General features: G+C 58.2%; 1 protein-coding gene across 1 annotated transcript in view; it reads right to left on the minus strand.

The window, feature by feature from the left end:
• The window catches only part of NECTIN1 (nectin cell adhesion molecule 1), a 63138-nt gene extending 43703 nt beyond the window's left edge, over positions 1–19435 (minus strand). The window contains exon 1 of the mRNA XM_035009136.1: positions 19005–19435. Coding sequence (XP_034865027.1) covers positions 19005–19083 — 79 coding nt within the window. The 5' untranslated portion in view covers positions 19084–19435. The remainder of the gene's footprint in view (positions 1–19004) is intronic.
• Between the last annotated feature and the right edge of the window lie 2126 nt (positions 19436–21561).

Consider the following 21561-nt stretch of genomic DNA (forward strand, 5'->3'; position numbering starts at 1 on the left):
AAAGTGATGGGAGTCCAAGAGGAGAAGCGATCCTGAGGGTGATGGTGGATCGGAGAAGAGTGAGGTTTTTAGCTGGGTCTGGCAGGACGAGCAGGAGTCCCTCAGAGAGAGAAAAGTGTCTCTTAAAGCGCGAATGTCGCTACACCACACTTATTGGTGTAGAGGCGAATGCAAGGGAGACGCATGTCAGTTTAAGAAGGGCTCAGTCCGTGACAAGGGTCTGCGTGTCGCCCTGTAGTGACTGGACTAATACTCTTTCAGCAGGGTGGTGACACGGGAAAGGCTCATGGAATGCTCCGTGAAAGGTGCTGGCCACAAAAAGGCCACATGGTGTGATTCCATTGATACAAAATGTCCAGAACAAGCCAATCCAGAGACACAGAAGTAGATTAGTGGTTGTCGGGGGGCGGGGCAGGGCGGGTAAGGGAAGAATGGGGAGTGGCCACAAAGATGTACAGCATTTCTTTTTGGGGTGATGAAAACATTCTGTGTCAGCAAGTGGCGACGGTCACCCAACTCTGGGAATATACTAAACCCCACTGCACTGCATACTTTAAGAAGGTGACTTTTATGGTGGGTGAATTCTACCTCGAGAAGAAAAGCAGAGGCCATGGAGAAGGATGGATGGTGGGGAGCCAGAGCCCACCCTACCCTGTTGGAGGCAGGCTGGCCACCAGGAGGTCCCTGCAAGGCTGTGGCACCCCCAGGTGGAGGGGTCCCTGCTCAGCACAGCTGCTCCGAGCGATGACCCCCTACAGTCCCAGCCTGTCATCTTCCTCCCTTGCTCAGGAGGGATTCTGCTGGGCTGGAGCGCATCAGAGATCCTGGGACCACCTCCCCACCTGGGGCAGGCTCCCCCGCCCCCCCACAACAAGAGGCGTGGCTGGCACCTTGTGCCTGGGATCTGAGTGACAGGTCACCTGACAAGGCACGCCACTTACTTCTGAAGACAGGCAGGTCCCCTGGTAATAGAGCAGGCAGGGAAGAGGCTTTGCCATAGACGGGGAAAATTAGGGCAGAAAATAACACCATGAAAACAGAAGTGTTCAGAAATAGGATAGAAAGAGGCTTGCTCACATCCCAATGTGTGAGGGCCTGTCTGAGCTCCTGGGTGTTCAGGGACCATCCTGCTGCAGGGACCCCCAGTTTCTCTGCTGGGTTCCGAGCTCTTCTATGTGCCAGGCACGTGGTGGGGGGGTTCCTGAGCATCCACAGCAGGGCTGTGAGGGAGCACTCATTCCCAAGGACCCCATTCTCAAAGCCCTGTTACCTGGAAGGTCTGGGGACTGAGTTTCCCTGGACACCCAGATTGTGGGGGGGATGCATCAGCGATCACAAGTGGGTTGAAATTTCTGAGGCTTGTACAGTGGTATGTGTGGTCCCTGGTTGAAGGAGATTTGAGATGCCAGGATAGGGTGAGGAAGAGGTTTGGAGGCAGGGGTGACTGAGCCTTGAAAGTATAGGCAAACACCGCAGGCTTTAATGCCCCCTCGTTCCCCTTCCAGTCTCGGGGTGGGCAGAGGGTAGGGCTGGCTCCCCCGTCCATACGCATGGCAGGTGCTTATGGATGCAAGCTGGAGGAAGCCCAAAGCAGCCTAGGGGAGCAAAAGCTGGGACAGGAGGGCGACACGGGGGTTGCCACGTCCCTTGTGGGCAATAGCTTTATTCTTCCTCTGGGCTTGGGGACCAGGGCAGGGCAGAGAGGAGATGGCGAGGTGGAGCAGGCTGGAGGGGGAGGACCTCACTGATTTTTCCCAGCATTCCCCAGGCCACTTCTCTCACCACAAACCTCAGTCTCAAGCCACTTGGTTGTCATGGAAACAGGCGGAATAGAACAGATGGTCTCCACTAGCCAAATTCCAATTAAACAGGGCAGAGATGGATCGAGAAGGGGGTGTGATGTGACTAGGCCACAGAGGGCTCTGCCCCCAAACCCAGCCTGCCCACCCTGGGCTACCCCAGGATGAACAGGAAGCCCCTGGTCCCTTCCGGCAGACCAGGGGCTGGGGTCAGAAGGACATCCTGGGAGATGGGTGGAGACAGCTGCCCAGGAGAGTCACCACCCCGTCCCCTCTGTCCTTACCCTTTCTCAAAGGTGGGGGGGGGGGCTGCAGGTTGAGGGCATGCCACCTTGGAGAGGGGCAGTATTGGGGGACACACATTTAAATCTACAGAAACACGGGAAGAGAGACACACGCGTGCATCCATGTACACCCAAGCACACATGTGCAACACAATCGTGCTGTATGTGTAAACATGCGTATGTATGTGCCCATTTGCAGGCTCGGAAACACACGAGGGCATGTGCAGAAAGGTGAGGCAAAGCCATGAATCACACTCTCAGAACAACACAAAGAAAATGCTTGGGAAAACAGAGTAAGCAATTTATTTCAATTTATTTAATAAACATGTATTAAGAAAATAGGAACTAGAAACACACATACACACGCCATACGGTCCCAGGCTCAAAGACACAGGGTACATTAACTAATAACATGATCACTGAGCTAGGGCAGAAAGGCTCACCAGTGCCATGAAAATACTGGGGAGGAAATGATGAATTTGGGGCAGGGGATTGGAGAAGGAAGGGTCTTGAAGGATGAGAGGAGGCTTGCCGGGCCATGAGGCAGGGCCCACCAAGCCGAGGGGCAGCAGGAACAAAGGCCAGGTGGGAGGAAAGGTGAGAAGCAGCGTGCGAGCGGGGTCTGAATGCCACACACAGAGGCGTGCCGGCACATACACCTTCCATGCGGAAACCACACACCCACGCACAACTTCACACGCACAGCCACCGAGCCCCCCGGTCCCTAGCCTTGATGCATAGGAGATACTTCGTAAATGTTAGCTCCATGAGAAAAGATGCTTTTGTTTGCGGCAAACACCATGAGGTGGGTAAGGGAGGTGTCGGGAGAAAGGGAAGCGTCAGAAGTTTGCACATCTTGGCTTCGGGGGTTACACAAAGTGCCAAGAAAACAGAGCGGTGTGCAGAAGAGGAAACCTCATAGCTTGCTAGGGGCTGAGGAGGAGGGAAGCCGGCTAGCTCTCATCAGTTTGCCCTGCATTTATGGAGCGCCTACTGTATACAAGGCACTGAGCTAGAGCCTGCAGGGATCTTAAGGCTGAGTCCTCTCCTTCAAAGAGCTGTGTCTGGGGCGAGGGGAGGAGAGAAAGTCCTAGACAACACAGTAGGTTCTGGCTACAGTGAGACCCTAGACCAGTGATTCTCAACTGGGGGTGACTCTGCCTCCCAGGGGACATTGAGCAATGTCTGAAGACATTTTTTATTGTCACATGGTGGGGGATGGGGGAGGACGCTGCTGGCATCTACTGGGTGGAGGCCAAACATCCTACAGTGCACAAGACAGCCCCACATATAAAAGAATTTTCTGGCCCCAAATGTCAATGGTGCGGGCTGGGGTTGAGAAACCTGGCGTAGATCACGGATTCTGTACTTAACCCAGCAGCACCGGGCAGCTTGTGAGAGCTTCAGACAGAGTAGGGGCGGGCAGGCTACACAGGAATGGGGAGAGGCCCCCAGGATGTCTCAGAGGGTGGGGGTCGTGGGACTGGGGAGGGGTCCTGCAGAAATGGAACCACTAAGAACTGACAACAAACCAGATACAGGGAATGAAGGAGGAGTCCCAGCTCCAGTGAATGGCAGAACTGGGGTTCTGAGCCCAGCAAGGACTGTGTCCTGGGGCGGGGAGGGGCAGGGAGGGGGCCACGGGTGGCTTTGGGCTGCCTACAGCATGAAGTGGGAATGCCCAGCTGGCCATCAGGAAGGCTGGCCTGGGGTGCAGGTCAGGCTGAAACTGGACAGAACAGATTGGGGGATTGTTCCCTTAAGTCCAAAACCCTCCACAGGACCCTCCCAGGCCCTCCCATGGCCACAGGCTCCTGATCCCCATCTAGAAGTCACCAGTGTTCTTTCGTGGGTGCCCCTGGGTGGCCTGCCTCAGGCTGGCCTGGTCACTCTCTGCCACTTCAGCACTCCCACTCAGACTCCGGGCCCCAGCCTCAAGGTCACTTCCCCAGGGAAGCCTCTCCCAGGTTAGGGCCTCGCTGTCCCCTTCATAGCCCTGTACATACTTGAATCGCTTGGAAAATTCTCTGGACCACTCTGTGCATCAGTCCAGCCAGCAGGGTGACACCTGTTTGGGGTACAACAGTGCATCACCACCAGCTCGTGCAAAGGATTAAAATAGGCAGGAGAGGCTCCCCGTGTCCCTGGCTAAGGCCCTGCCTCCTTTCCCACCTCCCCATTCCCTAAGCACTTGACTTACAAAAACAGGTCTAGAAGGAGCTGTCTGGGCAGCCATCAGGGTGGGACAGCACCCAGGATCCTGAGGGAGAGCCACGGAAGCTTCACAACCCAAGAGGAAGTTTTCTAGCAGCTGGAGATGAAAATGTCACCAAAAAGCCCAAACTCAAGGACACACGGCTCCCCTCTCCTCCTCACCCTTGCACCTCCAATCCTGTTTCCACTTGGGGAGTTACCTGGTCTTCCAGTGCCCCCTGAGGCACATTAGCCTTTGAATAAAGTCTTTAGCCTCAGTTTGAGCTGCTTAAAGTATTTTTTCTCAGCACAAAGTACCTGGCACATGCAGATAAACATCTGTTGACTAACTGACCTTACCTAAAGGATTAGGGAAGCATTACCCACAGGGTCACCCCAGGACCCTACAAGGTCAGCCAAGTGAGTCAATAGGGGTCAGTGGCTCGGGCCAGAAGAATAGCTGGAGGTGCCTTCTGGGGTGGTCCCAGGGCCTGTCCTTCCAGCCGGAAATACCCAGGGGCGTCCAAACAGCCTGTGGGGGGTGGTCAGCTAATGCAGGCCACTAATCTCTCTTGAAGATTAAATACCACACTGGCTCTGGAGGCCAGAAACCAGCTGGGGGAGGGGCGGGTGGGGAGATGGGGCGGCCCAGGGCAGGGGTGGGGGAGCTGAAACTGGAGAAAAACCACCAATGATTAACCAGAGCTACTAATTATTAACCAGCTAGACTCCTGGACTTGAGAGCCCCATTTCTGGCTTCACCCCTTCAGTGTTGAATCCCAAGCATCCCTAGGATTCTGTGCCCCCCCCCCCCCCCACTATCTCCAGCCAGGCCTTGCTCTTTATCTTCTCATGCCCCACCCGGCGGCCTCCGCCGCTGGTGAACATCAACTCCCACTCCCAGCCCCCCGGGAGGGTGTCAGTGGAGACTGGGATCACAGTGATTGAAACTAGATTTGGGCTTGGTCTGGATGACCCCGAAGGCAGCCTTGTCCTTGGGATCCATGCCCTCTTCACTTCTAATCCGAACCCCCACGCCCACCCCACTCTCTGGAGGGTAGCTCAGCCCCTTATCTCTCCCTTTTTTAGCCTCAGGGTTTGGCAAGGGGCACTCCCAAATCTGCTGCTAGGGAGGGGTCTGATGATGGGGAGGGTGGCAAGGAGCGGGCAAGCCTGGGGGATGTGGGAGAAGGGGCTCTGGAGCTGAGCAGGGCAGAGGCAATGTTGGGACTCCAGAAGGAGGCTTTCGGGTTAACTTTAGGATAAAGAGAAGCCCAGACTCTCCAGGGGCGAAAGACTCCTTTAAGCACTGGCCACGGGAATCCATCAGAGAAGCAGAGTGGGTCACAGGGGTCTGCTGCCCCGGGGTGATCGCAGCATCCGTACCACATGTCCCACAGCAGGGTGCCTCACCCTGCCACATGCCCTGGCTCGCCCTCCTAGGGCCGCGACAGGCCACCCTGTGAGGCGAAGCACTAGTGGGCGATGGGAGAGGCTGCAGAAGGTCACGCCACGTGGGAGTCCCTGCGGTGCACTGCCTCCCCGGGGACCCCACCCATTCCAACAGGCCCCCACCCATCTCCATTAGGGCACAGGCTGCTGGGAGAATGAGGGGCTGCTCCCGCTGTCTCCAGGGCGAAGAGACTGCAGGCGGAGGGTCCTGCTCCTCAGCCCCTCCCCACTGTCCTCTCCATGCCCTGAAACTGTGCAATATGCTCCCTTTCTCAGGCCCTTCTCTCCCCATCACCAACTTAATTCCTTAATTCCCACTGGAGATAAGCGGATCTTTCACTGCAATTTATTGTTAATCCAAAGGAAAACAGGGTTCGGAAGGGGTGAGGTGGAGGTGGGGAAGCGTGGCGGCGGCCAACCCGCTCTGCCTCTTCCCGGATCCCTGGATGGTTGTAGTGGCTGTGGGATCCTGGGCCAAACTCCCGGGGCAGGTCAGCCCCCATTTTGGGCCCCACACCTGCTGCTAGGGATCTCGATGACCTGGTTCCATGGAGAGCCCCAAAGATGGCCAGGTCGGTCAGAGTTGGCCAAAAGCACAGGGGAGAGAAGACTGAGAGCGGGAGACCCTCTGTAAGACTGAGGGCGGGAGACCCTCTGGAAGGACATCCCGTGCCAGATCAGATGTGCTCCACACCGATCCCAAGGAGGCTGAGACTGGATTCACGGGTGCGGGCTTCAGGCATGCAGATCTCAGCTCAGTGCAAGGAAGCATCTGGGGCACTCAGAGCTGTAGGGGCTTCCACGTAGGGTGCTGAGTCCCCCGTCACTGGGGGTATTCATCCTGAAGCTGGATGTTCAACCAACCAGCAGGGATGGGGTTGAGTGGTTTTAGAAGTGAATGGGTGTTATATTATCTGCTCTCCTTCCAGTGCCAGGATTCTCCCGACTTCCCCTATCTATCTATCCGACTTCCCCTGTCTATCCTGCAGGGAAGGGAGTTACCCTCAGCTAATAGCCCAGCTGGGAGGCTCTTCCCAGACCTGGGGGCAGGAGGGGACCGAATGGGCTCAGAAGTGTAGCCCGCTTTAAGAAGGCAGTCCCCTGCCCCATCACACCTGCCCCTTCAGAGCCAAGCAGGGAAGGCTTAGGAAGAGTGACAGGTTTACTTGGGCATTAGCCCACAAGGCCCCAGCTCCTTCTCCCCATCTCCCAGCCAGGCCTGTGGCCTGCAGGCATTAAGAGATGGCACCCTCGGGTGTCCCCTGCTCTGTGTGAGGCCAGAGGGCAGATACCATCCCCTGGGGGACTGGGAGCTCCAGGAGGGCGGGAAGTTATGTTTGCTGCTCAGTCCCTGCTCCCTGCTCAGTGTGGGGTCCACGGGAGGGAGCAGTGCCCACACTGTCGAGGGAGTGCCGGAATGGACCTGTGTACCCCCTCCTGCCACCACACACCCAGGGCAGAGGGATTCCCACAAGTGTTGGCACCCAGCATGTCGGGCGGCCAGACGCCTGCGCGTGGGGTTCCTTGGTTGAGGGCATATAACTCTTGCTTCCACTACTCTTTAAGAAGGGAGCACAGGATGGTTCCAAAGAGCCACCACCGGGCATCTTCTGGGGACCATCTGGAGGTGGGGGTGATTTTCCAGGAGCCCAGGGGCCTGCGCAGGTGATGTACCCTGCCCAAGTGGAGAGGAACCCAGCTGAGGAACCCCTGCAGTGTGCTGGGCCAGGCGTCCCAGCCCCAGGGAACGGACCCTCCCCTAGATGTCACCTCCCTGGGCAAGCAGCAGCTAATAATCACCAAGTGGTGTGAAGATTCACTCTGTACCAGGCACTGCACTCATCCCACCACACGCACTATCTACCTCTTGTAAGCCTCTCGTTCTCACATACCCACTTCCAAGTGGAGGGAACTCAAGCTCAGAGAAGACAAGACACAGATCCACATGTGGGCACACGTAAGTAGTAAGAGACGGAGACCACTTGGCTCCAGAACAAACAGTGGGTTCAATTTGCCGGGGGGAGAAAAAAAAAAAGAGTCCAACCAGTTGTTTGTGATCCTATAGACAAAACAATTATTTCAGATTGACCTTCTGCATTCTCTAACTGGTGGCTGGGGGGCAGTGCGGACCCTGCCAGGGACAGTCATCATCTTTGACTGCCGGCCTCTTTCCCCCCACTTCCTGCCCCCCTAGTATCCAGGCTCTGCCCCCCCAGCTGGGGGAGAGCCCCCCACCTCCGTGGGGGAGAAGATGGCAATCAGTGTCTATAATCAGGAGCAGACAGACACACACACACAGCACAGGACCTCATACACACAGAGCATGTGACGTCATGCACGCGCAGGCGTACGCACACACACACCATAAACCTCTCTCATACACACACAGAGGACATAAAAACACTTGTAAAGAAACACATAAAGCTGCACAAATTATCATTATGGCTTGAGCCGTGTACACAAGGGCCAAGGGGGTAGGAGTGATGGAGTGAGAGGATGGGAGGGGGGAATCGAGCCATCTTCCTGGGCAGAGCAGGGGGTGCTGGTCCCCAGGCAAGCTGCCTGGTGGCCCTGTGTGCCCCTGCTCTGGGCTCCCTGGAGGGAAGGGGGAGCCACAGAGACCCTTCCCCAGTTCTCGCCCCCACTGCAGGGCCAAGATGTGGGTGTTAGGGAGGGATGTTGCGGGCTCCCTCCCCCATCGCCCCCCCCCCCAGTACAGACAGGGAGACCCCTCATCTGACCCCTGGGAGGTGACTCAGGGTGGGAAGGGTGCCGGGTGGGCAGGGGAGGCAGGGGGCCATTGCCCAAGTTCCCCAAAGCCCCATCCATCAATCGAGCGGAGATAATCAGAGTGCTCAGCCGGCCCAGGATACTGATTACTCTCTGGGCAGCATAAACACAGGGAATAAATCTGGGAAGGGGCCGGGTAGGAGGGCGTCTCGGCAGCAGGGCTCGCCACCCTGCCTGGGAAGGGAGAGGAGGTCCATCCATCATTCTGCGAGATGTAGCTATCTAGGCCAATGAGGTGAGGACAGTTCGGGGGGTGGGGGAGGTGGGCAATCATAATAAAATAATCCAGTGCAGCACGGCTGTTCTGCTCTGATCTTATTTACACCCGGGAGAAGCCTGGCCCTGCCTCCGCTCCAATTTTTACCCAGGAGCCACCGCTGAAGCCTTCTGCCACTGACTCAAAACTCTTGAAGGACGCCTGACCCACAGGGTAGAGAAGAGGGGCAAAGAAGTGGCTTGGCTCAAGACATAGGTGGGCATCTGTAGGCCCTGGGCCCTGACACGCACTCCTTAGGTTTGGATGGGCGTCAGGCGGGTCTCAGGCCTCCATCCTACTATTGCTTCCAAGCACTTCCTGGGCGCAGGGCAGACTCCAGCCTCAGGAACCAATCGCAGAGCTTTGGCCTGTGTCTGGGCCATAGAGGCTCTGCCGTAATTCAAGCTAACGGAGCATGGATAATCTAGAACAGCAGAGGGTCTAGGAGGAATTTCTCTTTGGCATCGAAACATATCAGGTGACTGTTTGGCAGCCCAGTTACCTTCCTAATTAAGCAAGTTTGTGAGGCCTGAGCCCAAGTGGTGACCTGCAGGGGTCAGGGTGTGCTGAGGGGAGCATCAGCCCCGGGTCACCGTCGAGAGGACAGTCTGCGTGTGAGCTATCTGGAGGTCACTCAGTCCTCCGCCATGACCCTGGAAGGCGTTTTGATCTTTCTGCCCCCACGACCCTCTTCCCTGGGATAGTTCTCTACCCCTGCCGCAAGGCCGCGAGGCCGCCATGCCTCTGGGCCAGCCCCCTGTTCTGAACCTGCCTGGGGCAGAGGAAGCACCAGCCCTTTCATCCCAGGGGATCCAAGCAGCTGGTACAGGTGAACACCCTAAATCCTCCCCGCCTCTCCAGGTAGGCGCCCCTCCCTTGCCATCTTTTGGGAATCTCTGGGTGAGGGCAAGAGAGACCAGAACCTCCCAGAAGCTTTGGATGGGCTCTGACATAGGATCAGCTTGCTGAGCTGTGGACCCACCCAGGGCCCAGGGGCAGCCTGGGAACACCGGCGGGGGTAGTTCCCAGCGGCTTCTTTGGGAGAAGCTATTACCCCTGGCCCTAGTCTCACGGTGCAGCATGGGAGGAGGCCCCCACGTGGCAGCAGTGATGCCCCAAAGCTCAGGGGATGAGTGATGATATCGAGACATTTCTCTCCAGCATAGCCACATCAACACTCCCAAGACGTAACAGTGACTGCAGTAGGATCCACCAGGTGTAATGACTGTGTGTCTAGTACCTGTAAGGTATCTAAAGGATACAGTAGTGATGACCACCGAGACTCTGATGATAAGCACTGATAACTCCCCATCAGGTTACCCCTGCACCATCAAAGGGAACAGGGGGGTGAGCCCTAGGCAGGGGTGGTGGGCATTCTGGATGCAAGGTCCTGTGTTACTCCCAGGCTTGGTAAGCTGTCTCTCTCCATCGCCAGTCCACCCGCTTAGCTAAGTGGTATGATCGTGGACATTGGGCCTGACTTCTTGGCTCTGCCACTTAACTAGTTAGTAAGTCACTTGTGTGACTAGGGGCAGGTTACCTAACCTCTGCTGGGCCTCACCTTTCCTTATGTAAAAAAAAAAAAAAAAGGAGAATAGATGTACCTTCCACATGAATTGTTATAAAAATTAAGTAAGTTATTACGTTTAAGAAGTTGACGACAGTGTCTGGCACCCAAGTACTCTCAATAAAAGTTCATTATTACTATCATTGTCATCAACTGTCCAAACGACCAACCATGTACCCAGCTGGCATCTACCAGCAGCCCCTGATGTGGTCAACCCTGTACTAGGCCCTGGGGACACTGAGATCCATCAGTAATGGACGTTGTCCCTCTGGAGCTCTTGGTCTTGGGGAGATGATAAGTCCCAGGCCCGAATGACCATATAGCAAGACGAGGAGTGATTAGTGGCACAGAGTGGCACGATGAGGTGCAAGAGGGCTTTGAGATGGGAGAGGTTATCCCCAGCTGGGGGCGGGGGGGTCAGGGGGTTTCATGATGGAAGTGGCTCTCACGTCAGTATTTAGATATGGGAAGTAAGGCGGGGAAACCTGGGGCATGAATACAGGGGTGTGTGGCTGGGCAGGCCTGGCCTTCGGGGGAGGGCAGTGCGAGATGAGCCAGGGAGGGGGCAGTGAGCAGATGCTCCGGGCCTGTGAAGTGTCTTTCCCACGTATGCTTTAGGTCTATCCATCCAAGAAGCCGTGTGGGCAGATGAGAGCCAGGAGTAAGGGGCCCCTGCCAGAGTCCTGGGAGCAAGGGCGTTGCAAGCAGCCCCTCCCGAGGTGGGGCCCACAAGTGGTTACAAGGCTGGCTTGGCTCTGAGGCACCTTCTGGAACTTCCTCTGTCCTGGCAGCTGAGAGCAATTGCCCGCAAGGCACCAGGACTAAGGCCCTAAGCCTAGGGCCTTGCTGGAGAGCTCCAAGAGCCCGTATAGGTCTCCACTCCCCTTGCCTCCAGAGTCAGGCTGACTCGCGTCTGCCCCAACAGACCGGCCCTCCTATCTTCGCTGACTCACTTGGCGGGCACACCAGCTCATGTGCCAAAGCGTGGGCTGGCCTGTGTGACCCTCCACGGGAGCACACAAGTGAGCTCGTGTGTGCTAAGAACCAGTTCTTTGGGCCTGCTGCTCACTTTCCTCCACAAGACTGAGCCACTGAGACGGGGCAGGCTTCCTTCGCTCTGGTCTTGTTTTCATGGTGACTGAGCCCTGGTGGTATGCTGGTGACCAGCAGGTATGCACGACTGCAGGGGAAAGAGAGATCAAGATAAAGCAGGAGGGGAAGGTGCAGACAGAGAGGAGAGGGGCTGTCAACAGGGCCTAGAATCTGCAAAGCAAGAAGTAATCCCGTCTTTGGTGGGGAGAACCCCAAGAGGGGACCCACGGCTCCAACACAGTGACTGTGAGCAAGTTACTCCACCTCCGGGAGGGATGGGAGACCAGCAAGCTCCTGCCAAGGCTGTCAGCTGCCACAGTGCATCTTTAGGGGAGGAAAGAAATTTCTACTGTGTGGTCCCAGGTCTCCACCCCAGCTTCTGGGCAGAAAGATGGGCCAGGATTCAGGCTGAGGTGGCTGTGAGGAATCCAGACTCCCTCTCTGCTGCTAGCACGTGTCTCTCAGACCTAGGGGTAAGGGTGGGTTGCTGCCCTGTCCCCCAAAGGCCCTCTTCCCCAGAATGGTGGTTTGCTGAGCTTCTCAGCCAGGTCCTGCCAGACAAAGCGGACTCCTAGAAACGGCCCTGCGGGGGAGCTATGTCCTTCTCCCCTTCAGGCAGGGGATAGAAGTGGGGGGCCCAAGGGGGCAGGAAGGAGTGTTTCCAGCCTTGGGGAACACACATTCCAGGAAGCATTCCACTTAAGCCCACAGATCGAACTCAAACTCCCAATGGGACGTTCTTGTGCCCATGGCCACTGGCCTGTTTTGCTTCCTGGGCCACGCCTGCAGCTGTGTCCCAGCGGAGCTACCAGCCAGCGGAACTAATGTCCTCTAATGAGATCCGGGCCAGAGTGGCCGGGCAGGTTTTATTGTCTGTGGCTTGGTAATGAGACTCCTCATAAAGTGGGAATGAAACTGGGGTCTGCGCAGACCAGAGCCGGGTGGGGAGTGGCCTGGGAGAAGGAATCGGCTCTGCCTGCCAAATCTCAGCCCCTTCCCCTCTCTGCGGCCCCAGGCCAGTCCACAAGCTCATACCCCAGAGCCCTGCCCACGTCTCAGGCCAGATCTCCAGGGGGTGATGCTCTAGCTTCTAGAAAGACACCCTTCCCTCCCCGGCCTTCCCCCCCACTCCAGCCATTCGGCTGCTGGGCGTCCTGTACTGTGGTGCTGACCTGGGCTCCATGGTAAGCTCCGGCTGGGCCACCCTCCGACCCATGTCCTCACTTATCCCTCACTTCCCTAGGGAGCTCTGGCTTGTTGCAGGGGGAGAGTGGTGGTGGCTGGCGAAGTGCATGACCGTCTCACTGGACTCACTCTATCGTGCCCCGGCTCAACCTCTGCTGTAATGCATCCATCTCAGCCTGTTTCAGTTCCCTCATCTACTGGATTGGGAGTCAGAGGACCCAGCACCTGACTTGGCCACACTGGCTGGAGGTGGTCAGCAAATTACTAAGCGGACTCACTTTCCTCATCTGTAAAATGGAAGGACCAGGAATACCATTCACATGGGGTTACTGGGAGGATCAGCTGGAACCATGAGCTGTCAAGAGGGCCACAGACATCTTTATTATTAGTGGCAAAAGGATTCTATCCGCAACAGGAGAAACTGGAAGAGGCTTTTCTACCAGCGAGAAGGGGGTGACGCCAGGAGGGATTCTTGATCTGGCTGTACCATCCTGCCAGATGAGTGGACTGCTGGAGACAGGGTCCAGTGGCCCACACTTCCCCCAAATGCAGAATTTTGAAGGAGGGCAGGGGCTGAGTCCTAGGCCCTCTCTGCCAGCCCGGGCTTCTACCCCAGCCAGAGCTCCAGATGGGCAACGGAGCCTCGCTGTGCCGTAGCCAGGGAGTGAGGAGGGTGCCCGGGAGAGCCCCTGGTGACAGAACAAAGGCCACAGAGCACCTGCTGCGTGTGCGAGTCCGCGACCACCAGGATCGGGCTCATGCAGGTGCCTGGGGCCCACCAGGCCCCCTGAGCCCCCAGGGCTGCTGCAGCCTCCACCACTGTGTCCAGGTGGGGGGAGGGGGCTCCCTGAGCAGCTCCTGGCTGGTGACTAGGGTGGTGAGGTCAGCACTGGGCAGGCAGCTGAGTGGCTCTTCCTCAGGGGAGTACAGAGGTGGCACTGCCCCGCTGGCAGATGCAGAGGGGGCCAGGACCACTCAGAGGAAAGGCACGGAGCACGGAAACAGCTGCCGCTTCGCTGCCCATTTATCACATGCCTGCCATGCGCTCAACACTTTTCATACCTTACTGTCAGTCTAATCTTTACAACCCCCTTTGAAAGCTGTACTCACAGAAACCCATTGTACAGATGGGGAAAACTGAGGCCTATGAAGTAAACTTAACCAAGTCTACTCAGCTAGTAATTCGTCGAGCTGGGATTCAAACCCAGTCGACCTGGCTGCACTTTGCTGGGCGGCCAAGATGGGTGCTCCCCAGGCTGCAGGGAGAGGAAGCAAGCCATATGCCATTCTCTCTTGAGTAGGGCCTGGGATCACTGCTGCTGCCCTGCCCTAGGGCCATGCCCTAGAGAGGCACAGATCCCATGAGCTCCTGAGAATACATACCACTGCCCCCCTTCCCCATCCAAGGATAAACCTTGGGATTATCCATTGCCCTAAAGAGCCTACAGCCTGCCGTCAGGAAGACTTTCTTTGTGTCCTTATTGGGTCTCTCCTGTTGTACCAAGTTCACCTCTCCTTGTGGAATGGGTCAGGGTTCAGATGTTAGGCTTGATGTGTCTTCTTTCCATCTATCTTTTCTCTTTCCCCATCTCCCAAATCAGCACATAGAATCCAGAGCTTCAAGGGTTAACTGGACTAAAGGGTGTTATCTCCAACTCAGGGCATTCCCTCCAGAAGGTGATCCCTGCTCAGATCTTAAGTTACCTCCTGCCCCAGCCAGCACATCTGCTGTTGGCTCCGCAGACCTGGTCTCTATGGAGAGGGGCAGGCATCACAGGGGAGAAGCACCTGCCCGCCAGCCTGGGGCACAGGGTCTGGGCTCCCAGGATGAGCCCTCTTCCCCTTCCACCAAGGGGTCTCCCGAGTTCTGCTGCACAAGCCAGGTGTCTCCAGGCACATGTATGTTGCCGACCTGGGCACACGTATGGTTCTGCAGGGCTATTTATGGAGGACCAAAACCCACACTCATGCCCCTTTTTAAATGCTCAGAGTATGCCACCTTTCCCCCCCACAGATGATCCCCTTGCTCCCCAAGTATTCATACAGGAAGCAAAGATGCCAAATCAGTAGCTGAAAACCTATCTCCCAGGGCCCCTCCCAGCCTTGCAGGGATTTCGAGAAGCTGTGGGACAAGCCAGGCCCCAGCGAGCAGCAGGTTCCAGACGCTGTTTGCCCGTGAGAGAAGAGAGTAAAGTCTCTCCAGCTGAGCACCTCCCTGTGAGCATGCGGAGGTCCAATCTAAAGCCAAGGACAGAACAGGAATAGCAACCGGTATAGAGGCTGCCCACCCCCCAAAGGACCCGACAGCGCATCTTGGAAGGAGCTGTCTGAGGGCAAATCCTAGGTCTCTTCCCAAAACCGACTCCCAGACACTCTGACATCAATACAGGCATTATCAAGGCTCAGAGCTACTCACAAAATCCTAGTTGGAAAGACTTAAGAAATCAGTTGCATGTGAATATCCACCTGCTATCTATTGATGGCCCCAGTCCTGTGGTGACCCACACATACCAGTGAACAACACCTCCCTGCCCTCGTGCCCATGGCTCTGCAGGGGCACAAGGCATTGTAGATAACCAACACAAGCACACAAAGCTTGCACATGCGTGTGTGCGTGTACCGACTCAACACTGACGGCGAGACAAGATGCAGACTGTCAGAACGGTTCCAGCCTAAGTCCCATAGCTAGCTAGTGTCCATCCCAGCCTGGCACCCTGGCCAACATGCAAAGTTAAAAAAAAAAAAACAAAAAACAACCAAACGGACAACACAACAACAGTAAAACAGATGAATACACAGGCCCCCTCTCTGTCTCTCCCCCAGGTAGGAGCCACTCAAGTTACCAGGTTAACCAGGAAAGATCAGATCAGGAAAATCCAAGGTATATTCACACCTCCCTTGGGTGTTTTCCGTTTGTGCCGAACAATGAACATTAGTCAGTGCTAAACAATGGCGGCTGGGGCAGACCCTCTGCCCGAACCCCCAGCCCCTCGCGCCAGCCCACTGGCTCAGCCGTCAGCACTAGGATCCTAATGGCTGGTGCCACCATCCTGGCAGCATTCAACTGGGTCCTGGGTCAGGAAGTGGCCACCGAGGTGGATTCATTGTGCAAAGCTGGGTGGCCGAGGAGGGAACTAATACCATGCTTTCAGCCAGCGTGGGACCACAAGGGGCCCCCCTGCCCCCGAGCCACAGATATTCAGGCTCAGAGATGTCTTCTCAGCTGCTCTGCCAGGGCTGCTGGGCCCAGGCTCTGCAATATCTTCTCCTCCCCTCCAGCTTTGGCTATTAGGCCCTGAATCTGATTCCAAGACACTCTCCATAGCACAGCCTCCAAAACGGGCACTGAGACTGCTGTTCACACACGCTGTAATCCCCAGGCCAGCAGAATTGGTTTTGCCATAATGTCCTGCCCAGCAAGCCTGAGCACATCGCTGTCTGTGAGAAATGGGGAGAGAGGGAAAGGGCCCAGCTGCTCTGACACTCTGAGTTTCGAAGGAAACCACCTTCTGGGAGCTCTGTGCAGACTGCAGAGAAGGGCTGTGTGGCGGCCCGACAGGTCTTCCGAGGGTGCGCATGACACCTGGGGTGTGTGTGCTCTCTCCAGACAAAAGGTTTGGGGAAGCCAATTAGGGAGGGTGTGGTGTAGGTGGGACACCAGCTCTCCGCACCTGCTTCAAAGGTAGGTTCTCTGCCTCCCCCCAGGGCTCCTCCGGGCCCTCTTTAGGGTGCAGTCCCCAGGCCCTACTGGCCCTCTCCTCGGAGCTGACCTGTAGGAACTGTTATCTCAGAAGCTCGTGGGGCTTCCCCACCCAGCCTGGTAAAGTCTGTGTTGTAAAAACATACTTCTGTGTTTACACGTCAATAGCCAGATTGGGAATGTTGTGGGGTTTTTTGTTTTTGTTTTTGTTTTTTTAGTCAGGGGGTCATCATATACACTGGGGGCTGCCCCCACCTGCTTTTCCCCAGAGAGGTCCTGTGTCGGTGCTCCCTGACACAGCCCAGGAGAAACCAGAAAAGAGCATCAGGCTGGCAAGTCCCCAGAGAGGAGCGGCAGTGAGCACTCAGGAGGGAGCTGGCGGGGGTGGGGGGGGTGGGGGGGTGGTGGGGGGGTGGGGGGGGGGGGGGGGGTAGAAAGTGGGGTGTGGGCAGGCAACTTCTGAGCCTACCAGCCTCCATCCAAGTGTCAGATGGGCACCACCACACCCCCTGCCTCCCTTTGCAGGGGACCAGGGGCACCAGCTCAGGGTACAGGAGCTTGGCCGATCGGGGAATTCTGGCTGCCCCTGATGCCAGCCAGCCATGACAATGACAGCCAATTGAGGAGTGCTTATGAAGTGCCTGTCTGAGCTGGGGTTCTAGGTCTGCATCCTACCCCTCAATCTGGATTTCTGGTGGGGGGTAGTGTCTACACTTGAGTCAGGTGGGAGTGCCATCTCCCTGGCCCCACTCCCTGAGTGGGCAGGCTTCCAGCAGGCACCCCCCCCCAAGAAGGAATTAACCACTGTGTATCACAAAGCTTGGGGAAAGAGAACAACAAAAGGAGGGGAGGATGGGGGTGAGTTCATTCTTTTCCCCCAAACCTTCCCACTCTTTGTCCAACCAGAATTAGGTTAACCCCTGGTGTGCCAGACCAACTAGAGCTCCCCCAAAGCTCTCCTTTCCCTAGAATCCTGGTGTGGACACTGTGCAGTTAAGGGTTCCCAGAAGCCCAAACCCCCAGTGGTCAGAGGAGTCCTAGGTAGGGCCTGAGCTCCAGCTGGATTCCCAGGAGGTCCGGTGTGAGAGGAAGACCTCTCACTCCCCATGACCACCCTGCCAGGGACGGGACTAGTCAGGCCCCTGGAAATGGGCAGTGCCCCCTCCCCCCCACACCTAGCAGGGCAGCACCCCACAGGCTGTAGGGGCGGGGGCACTGTTGTGCTGGCTTCTACAAAGTGCTTTCGATGCCATCGGCCACTCAGCGAGATCTGTGGAGCCCTGGCAGTAGGCTGGTGGCAGAAGGGGTACAGAATTGAATGAGGCCAGGTTCCTGCCTTCCAGGGGTGCACCCCAGCCCCGCAACTCAGCAGGCGGGCTGGCCCCTGGGTAACACACCAGCCTACGAGTCTGTGGCATCACGGGCATCTCCAACGGGCCGCTGCCAGCGATCCGGTATTCTCGCCCCAGCGGGAGCTGGTCTCTCTGTACTCTGACCCCTTATTCTGCCACCCTAAGGCCAGAGCACGTGCTCCAGCCAAGCCCCCTCCCTCCCCTGCCAAAACCCCATCTAGCCCAGGCGGGAGCGGGAGATGTCTCAGGTTTCTTCCCAGAGGGCTGGAGGAACCCCACCCCCACCCCAACCTCCGCTGGTGTCACCAGCCACCGTGGGAGCTGGGTAGCTTCCCCAGGGACACAAAGGGTTAAATCCAGGCGAGGGGACTCGGTCGGATTTGCCTCCTAAACGCATTTTCCAGTTCATTCCCCAGCACAATACGCCGCCGCCGCCGGTCGGTCCCAGCCTCCGCCCCCACCGCACCCGTCAGATGGGCCACCGCGGGCCACCCCAGGGTCGGGCGTTGGGTTAACCCCTCGGCCGCCGGCACCTGGAGGAAGGACACGAGGGGGCATCTTCGGGAAAGTGGGTCATGCAGCCACCTGGCTGGCACCAAGCCCGCGGCGCTTCCTGGGGGGGGGTGGGGTGGGGGTGGAGGCGGCAAACTGGGAGTGGAGTTCCGAGGTGAAGTGCAGCCCGCGCAAGGCCGGGAGGTTGCGAGCCCGCGTGGCCCGGGCCTCACCCACCGGGAGAGGAACCGCAGGTGAGCGAGAAGCTGTCTCTGACGCAGGAGCCGGCTCTCGGCGCCCGCGTGGGGCTGCGTGGGGCGGGAGGAGGCGCGAGCGCGCGGAGCCGTCTGGCAAAGGGGCCGGGGACAGAGACGAAGCCCCCCTGCCATCCTCCAGACCCACAGCCCACCGCCTCCGAGAGACTGACGCCCTCCCCCTGGGGCTGTTGTCTCATACCCTGAGACGGAGATTACGGTGATTATTTTGCATTTATGTAACATACAGTGTTTCCAAACTGCTTCCCGAGCTGAGAGCTGGTTATTAAATAAATAGAACGCTATTACATATTATTATTTTTGTGAAAACTGAGCGGAAGAAAGTGCTTTCTTGCTACACAGAGACGTGCATCCGACCGCTTCCCTGCAGGGCAGGCTGTTGGGCTTCTCATCCTCTCTCTCCGCCGTGCCACCCGCACCCCCCCTTACCTAAGCCGTGACCCAACTTTTCTGGCTCCTTTCGCTGCCTATAACCCAGACGTGCCCGCCATCCAGCTCCCAGCCCCGGGAAGGCATTGGATGGGGGGGGGGGGGAGCGTAAAAAAGGCAGAGGCGGAACGCGCTTACCTGGGAGGAAGAATGCGGTCAAGCCGAGAGCGAGTCCCCACCAGCGTCCAGCGGCGCCCGCAAGCCCCATCCGAGCCATCGGGGTCCGGGGGTCCGGCGAGAGGGGCCGCGAGGAGAGCGCTCCCCGCGCTCCAGAGACCAGCCCGGAAGACGAAGGTCGATCGCTGCCGGCCGGCGGGCGCTCCGAGGATCCAGGTCAGCCGCAGCCGTAGCCGTCGGCCGGGGCGGGGTGGGCTGGGTGCGATCGGCGCGGCCGCAATCCCGGCCCCGGGCCGCCGGCGGCTCAGAGGCTCGGTGGATGCCCGCCGCAAGTTGCACGAGTCATGCCCCCTTCTCCTCCTCCGCTCTCCTCCCCGCGCCGGTCCCCGCCCTCTTCTTCCACGCAGAGCCGGGCTGGGGAGAGGGACCCACCCCCGGCGCGCCCGGCTGCCCGGCTGCGCGGCGCGGGCTCCCGGCCCCCGGCGCGCTCACACCCTCCCGCTCGGCTCCAACTTGCAGGCGTCCATGGCCGGCCGTCCTCCGAGGGCGGCGGGACGAGCGCAGGCGGCGGGCGGGAGGCGCGGTGGGCTCGGGGCCCAGGCGGCGGGCGGGCGCGCGGCTCGGCGGCTCGGGCGGTGCGGCTCCGCGCGCGGAGGGCGAGCCGGGTGCGCCGCGCGTCCTCCCCGCCACCCCGCGCCGCCGCTGCTGCTCGCGCTGCCGGGTCCCGGCGATCCGCAACAATGTGGAGCTGCCCGGGCGCCGAGCCGCGCCGCGCTCGCCGCTCTCGCTCTTTCTCTCACTCGCCGAGCTCCAGCCTCTCAGCCGCTCTCGCCGTGATGTCACACCGAGGGGGAGGGGTTAGCGTTAACCCCCTCCTGGCTCACGACGCGCGGCCCGCGCCCGCCCGGCCCCGGCCCCGGCCCGGCCGCGCGCACCTTCCGGCCCCCGGCGGAGGCGGGTCCCCGGCGAGGGCAGCGGGGTCCGCCGAGGCCCACTGGCTCGGGAGGTGCCCCTTCGGTCGCCTTCCCGCCCCGGGAGGGCCGGACGGCTAGCCGCCCTCCTCCTCGCTGACAAAGAGACGCAGTGACCCCTAGCGGCCGGCGTGGGGGGGGGGGGGAAGCCGCCCGGGGGGGGGGGGGGGTAAGGGGGGGGGGGGGGGGGGGGGGGGGAGTAGGCCGTGGAGGAGGGAGCGTGCAGTATGGAGACTACTGGATCTGGCAAAGTCCAGCTGAAAGAGAATCTACAGGCCTTCTACTCCAACCTTGGCCCCATTTTACAGATGCGGAAACAAAGGCCCAGAGGAAGGGAATGCCACTCGCTCAGGGGCACAAGGGCAGAAAGTGGCCGACTTGGACTGGAACCCCACAGCCAGAGCTCCCCTCTCCTCTGCATCACTTGAACGCTGAATGGAGAGGCAGCTATGCGGGGACCGACGGGAAGCTGCCAGAGAAGTCGGTGGTGGGCAACCGTGGGTGAGATGGTGCCACTGAGGTTTCTGGTCTTTTCTAATCTCCGCTCCCTTTGCAGGGTTTCCTTTCCCGAAACTGAAGCCCCCTCCCCTCCTGAAACCAGCGGGAAACCGAGCTCTGCTCCCTTTGCCAGAACCTTGGTTTTGGGCGATTTGCAGGAATCCCGCGAAAGTGACCCATCTAGTCAGTGTCCGAGGCCGGCCAGGGACTCTCCAGCGCATCCCATTCACCACCCACCACATCCGGGTGTGGCTGGCTTCCTGCCAAGGCGGCTGGGCCCTTCGGGGACCTTGGCAGCGCGAAGCCTGCCCTCTGCGCCTTCCCTCTGGATCTCCTACCCTCATCCTCCACCCTGGGAGGAGGCAGACAGACAGACAGTTTCCCACTGGGGAGGAACAAGTTCTCCCCAGATGCCTGACCAGATAATGTGCCCTTTGCCCATTGCTGCCGTTTGTCCAGCTGGCAGGAGCAGAGGGGTTGGATGGAGAGGATGAAGGCAATTTATATCTGATAATATATAAGTTCCAGTTCCTGGGTGGCACCACTTTCTCACAATTGGGGATCTGGCCCTGGAGCGTCACTCCTTTTCCTGCTGAAGTGGTCTAATTTGGCACTCACATGGATGTTTGTGCACTCATGTGCACGTCTTTTACATTTAACAAATATGATCGAGCTTTCTTTGTACCAAGCACCGTGCCAGGCTTGGGGATGTCGAGACACCCTCATTCCCCTAAAGGCACAGAGTCTAGTTTGGGGGGCAAAGAGAGAAGACAGATAAAGAAACGTGTTATAAATAAGTATTTCCTGTGTGTAGTGGGTCCAGAGGTGAGCACCCAGGATTTGGTGGGTTTTGGAGAAAGTGCCCTGTGCAGCCTGGGGTGGGATGGGGATCAGGGAAGACTTCTGGGGAGAAGGGACACAGAAGGAGCCGGGTGAGTCATCTAACAGACAGATGTGTGCTGGAGTGGGGAGGCATTCAGGAGACTGGATTTCAGATGGGGGGAGGTCCGTAGAAGGAAAGGCACAAAGACCAGCAACAGCTGGGTGAGTAGGACACACACACACACACTGGTTCTAGCCTGAGCCTTGGGAAAAGGAGAGGCCTGTGG

This window comes from Mirounga leonina, unplaced genomic scaffold, assembly GCF_011800145.1.
Source record: "Mirounga leonina isolate KUSES-001 unplaced genomic scaffold, KU_Mleo_1.0 Mir_153, whole genome shotgun sequence".
Taxonomy (NCBI): domain Eukaryota; kingdom Metazoa; phylum Chordata; class Mammalia; order Carnivora; family Phocidae; genus Mirounga; species Mirounga leonina.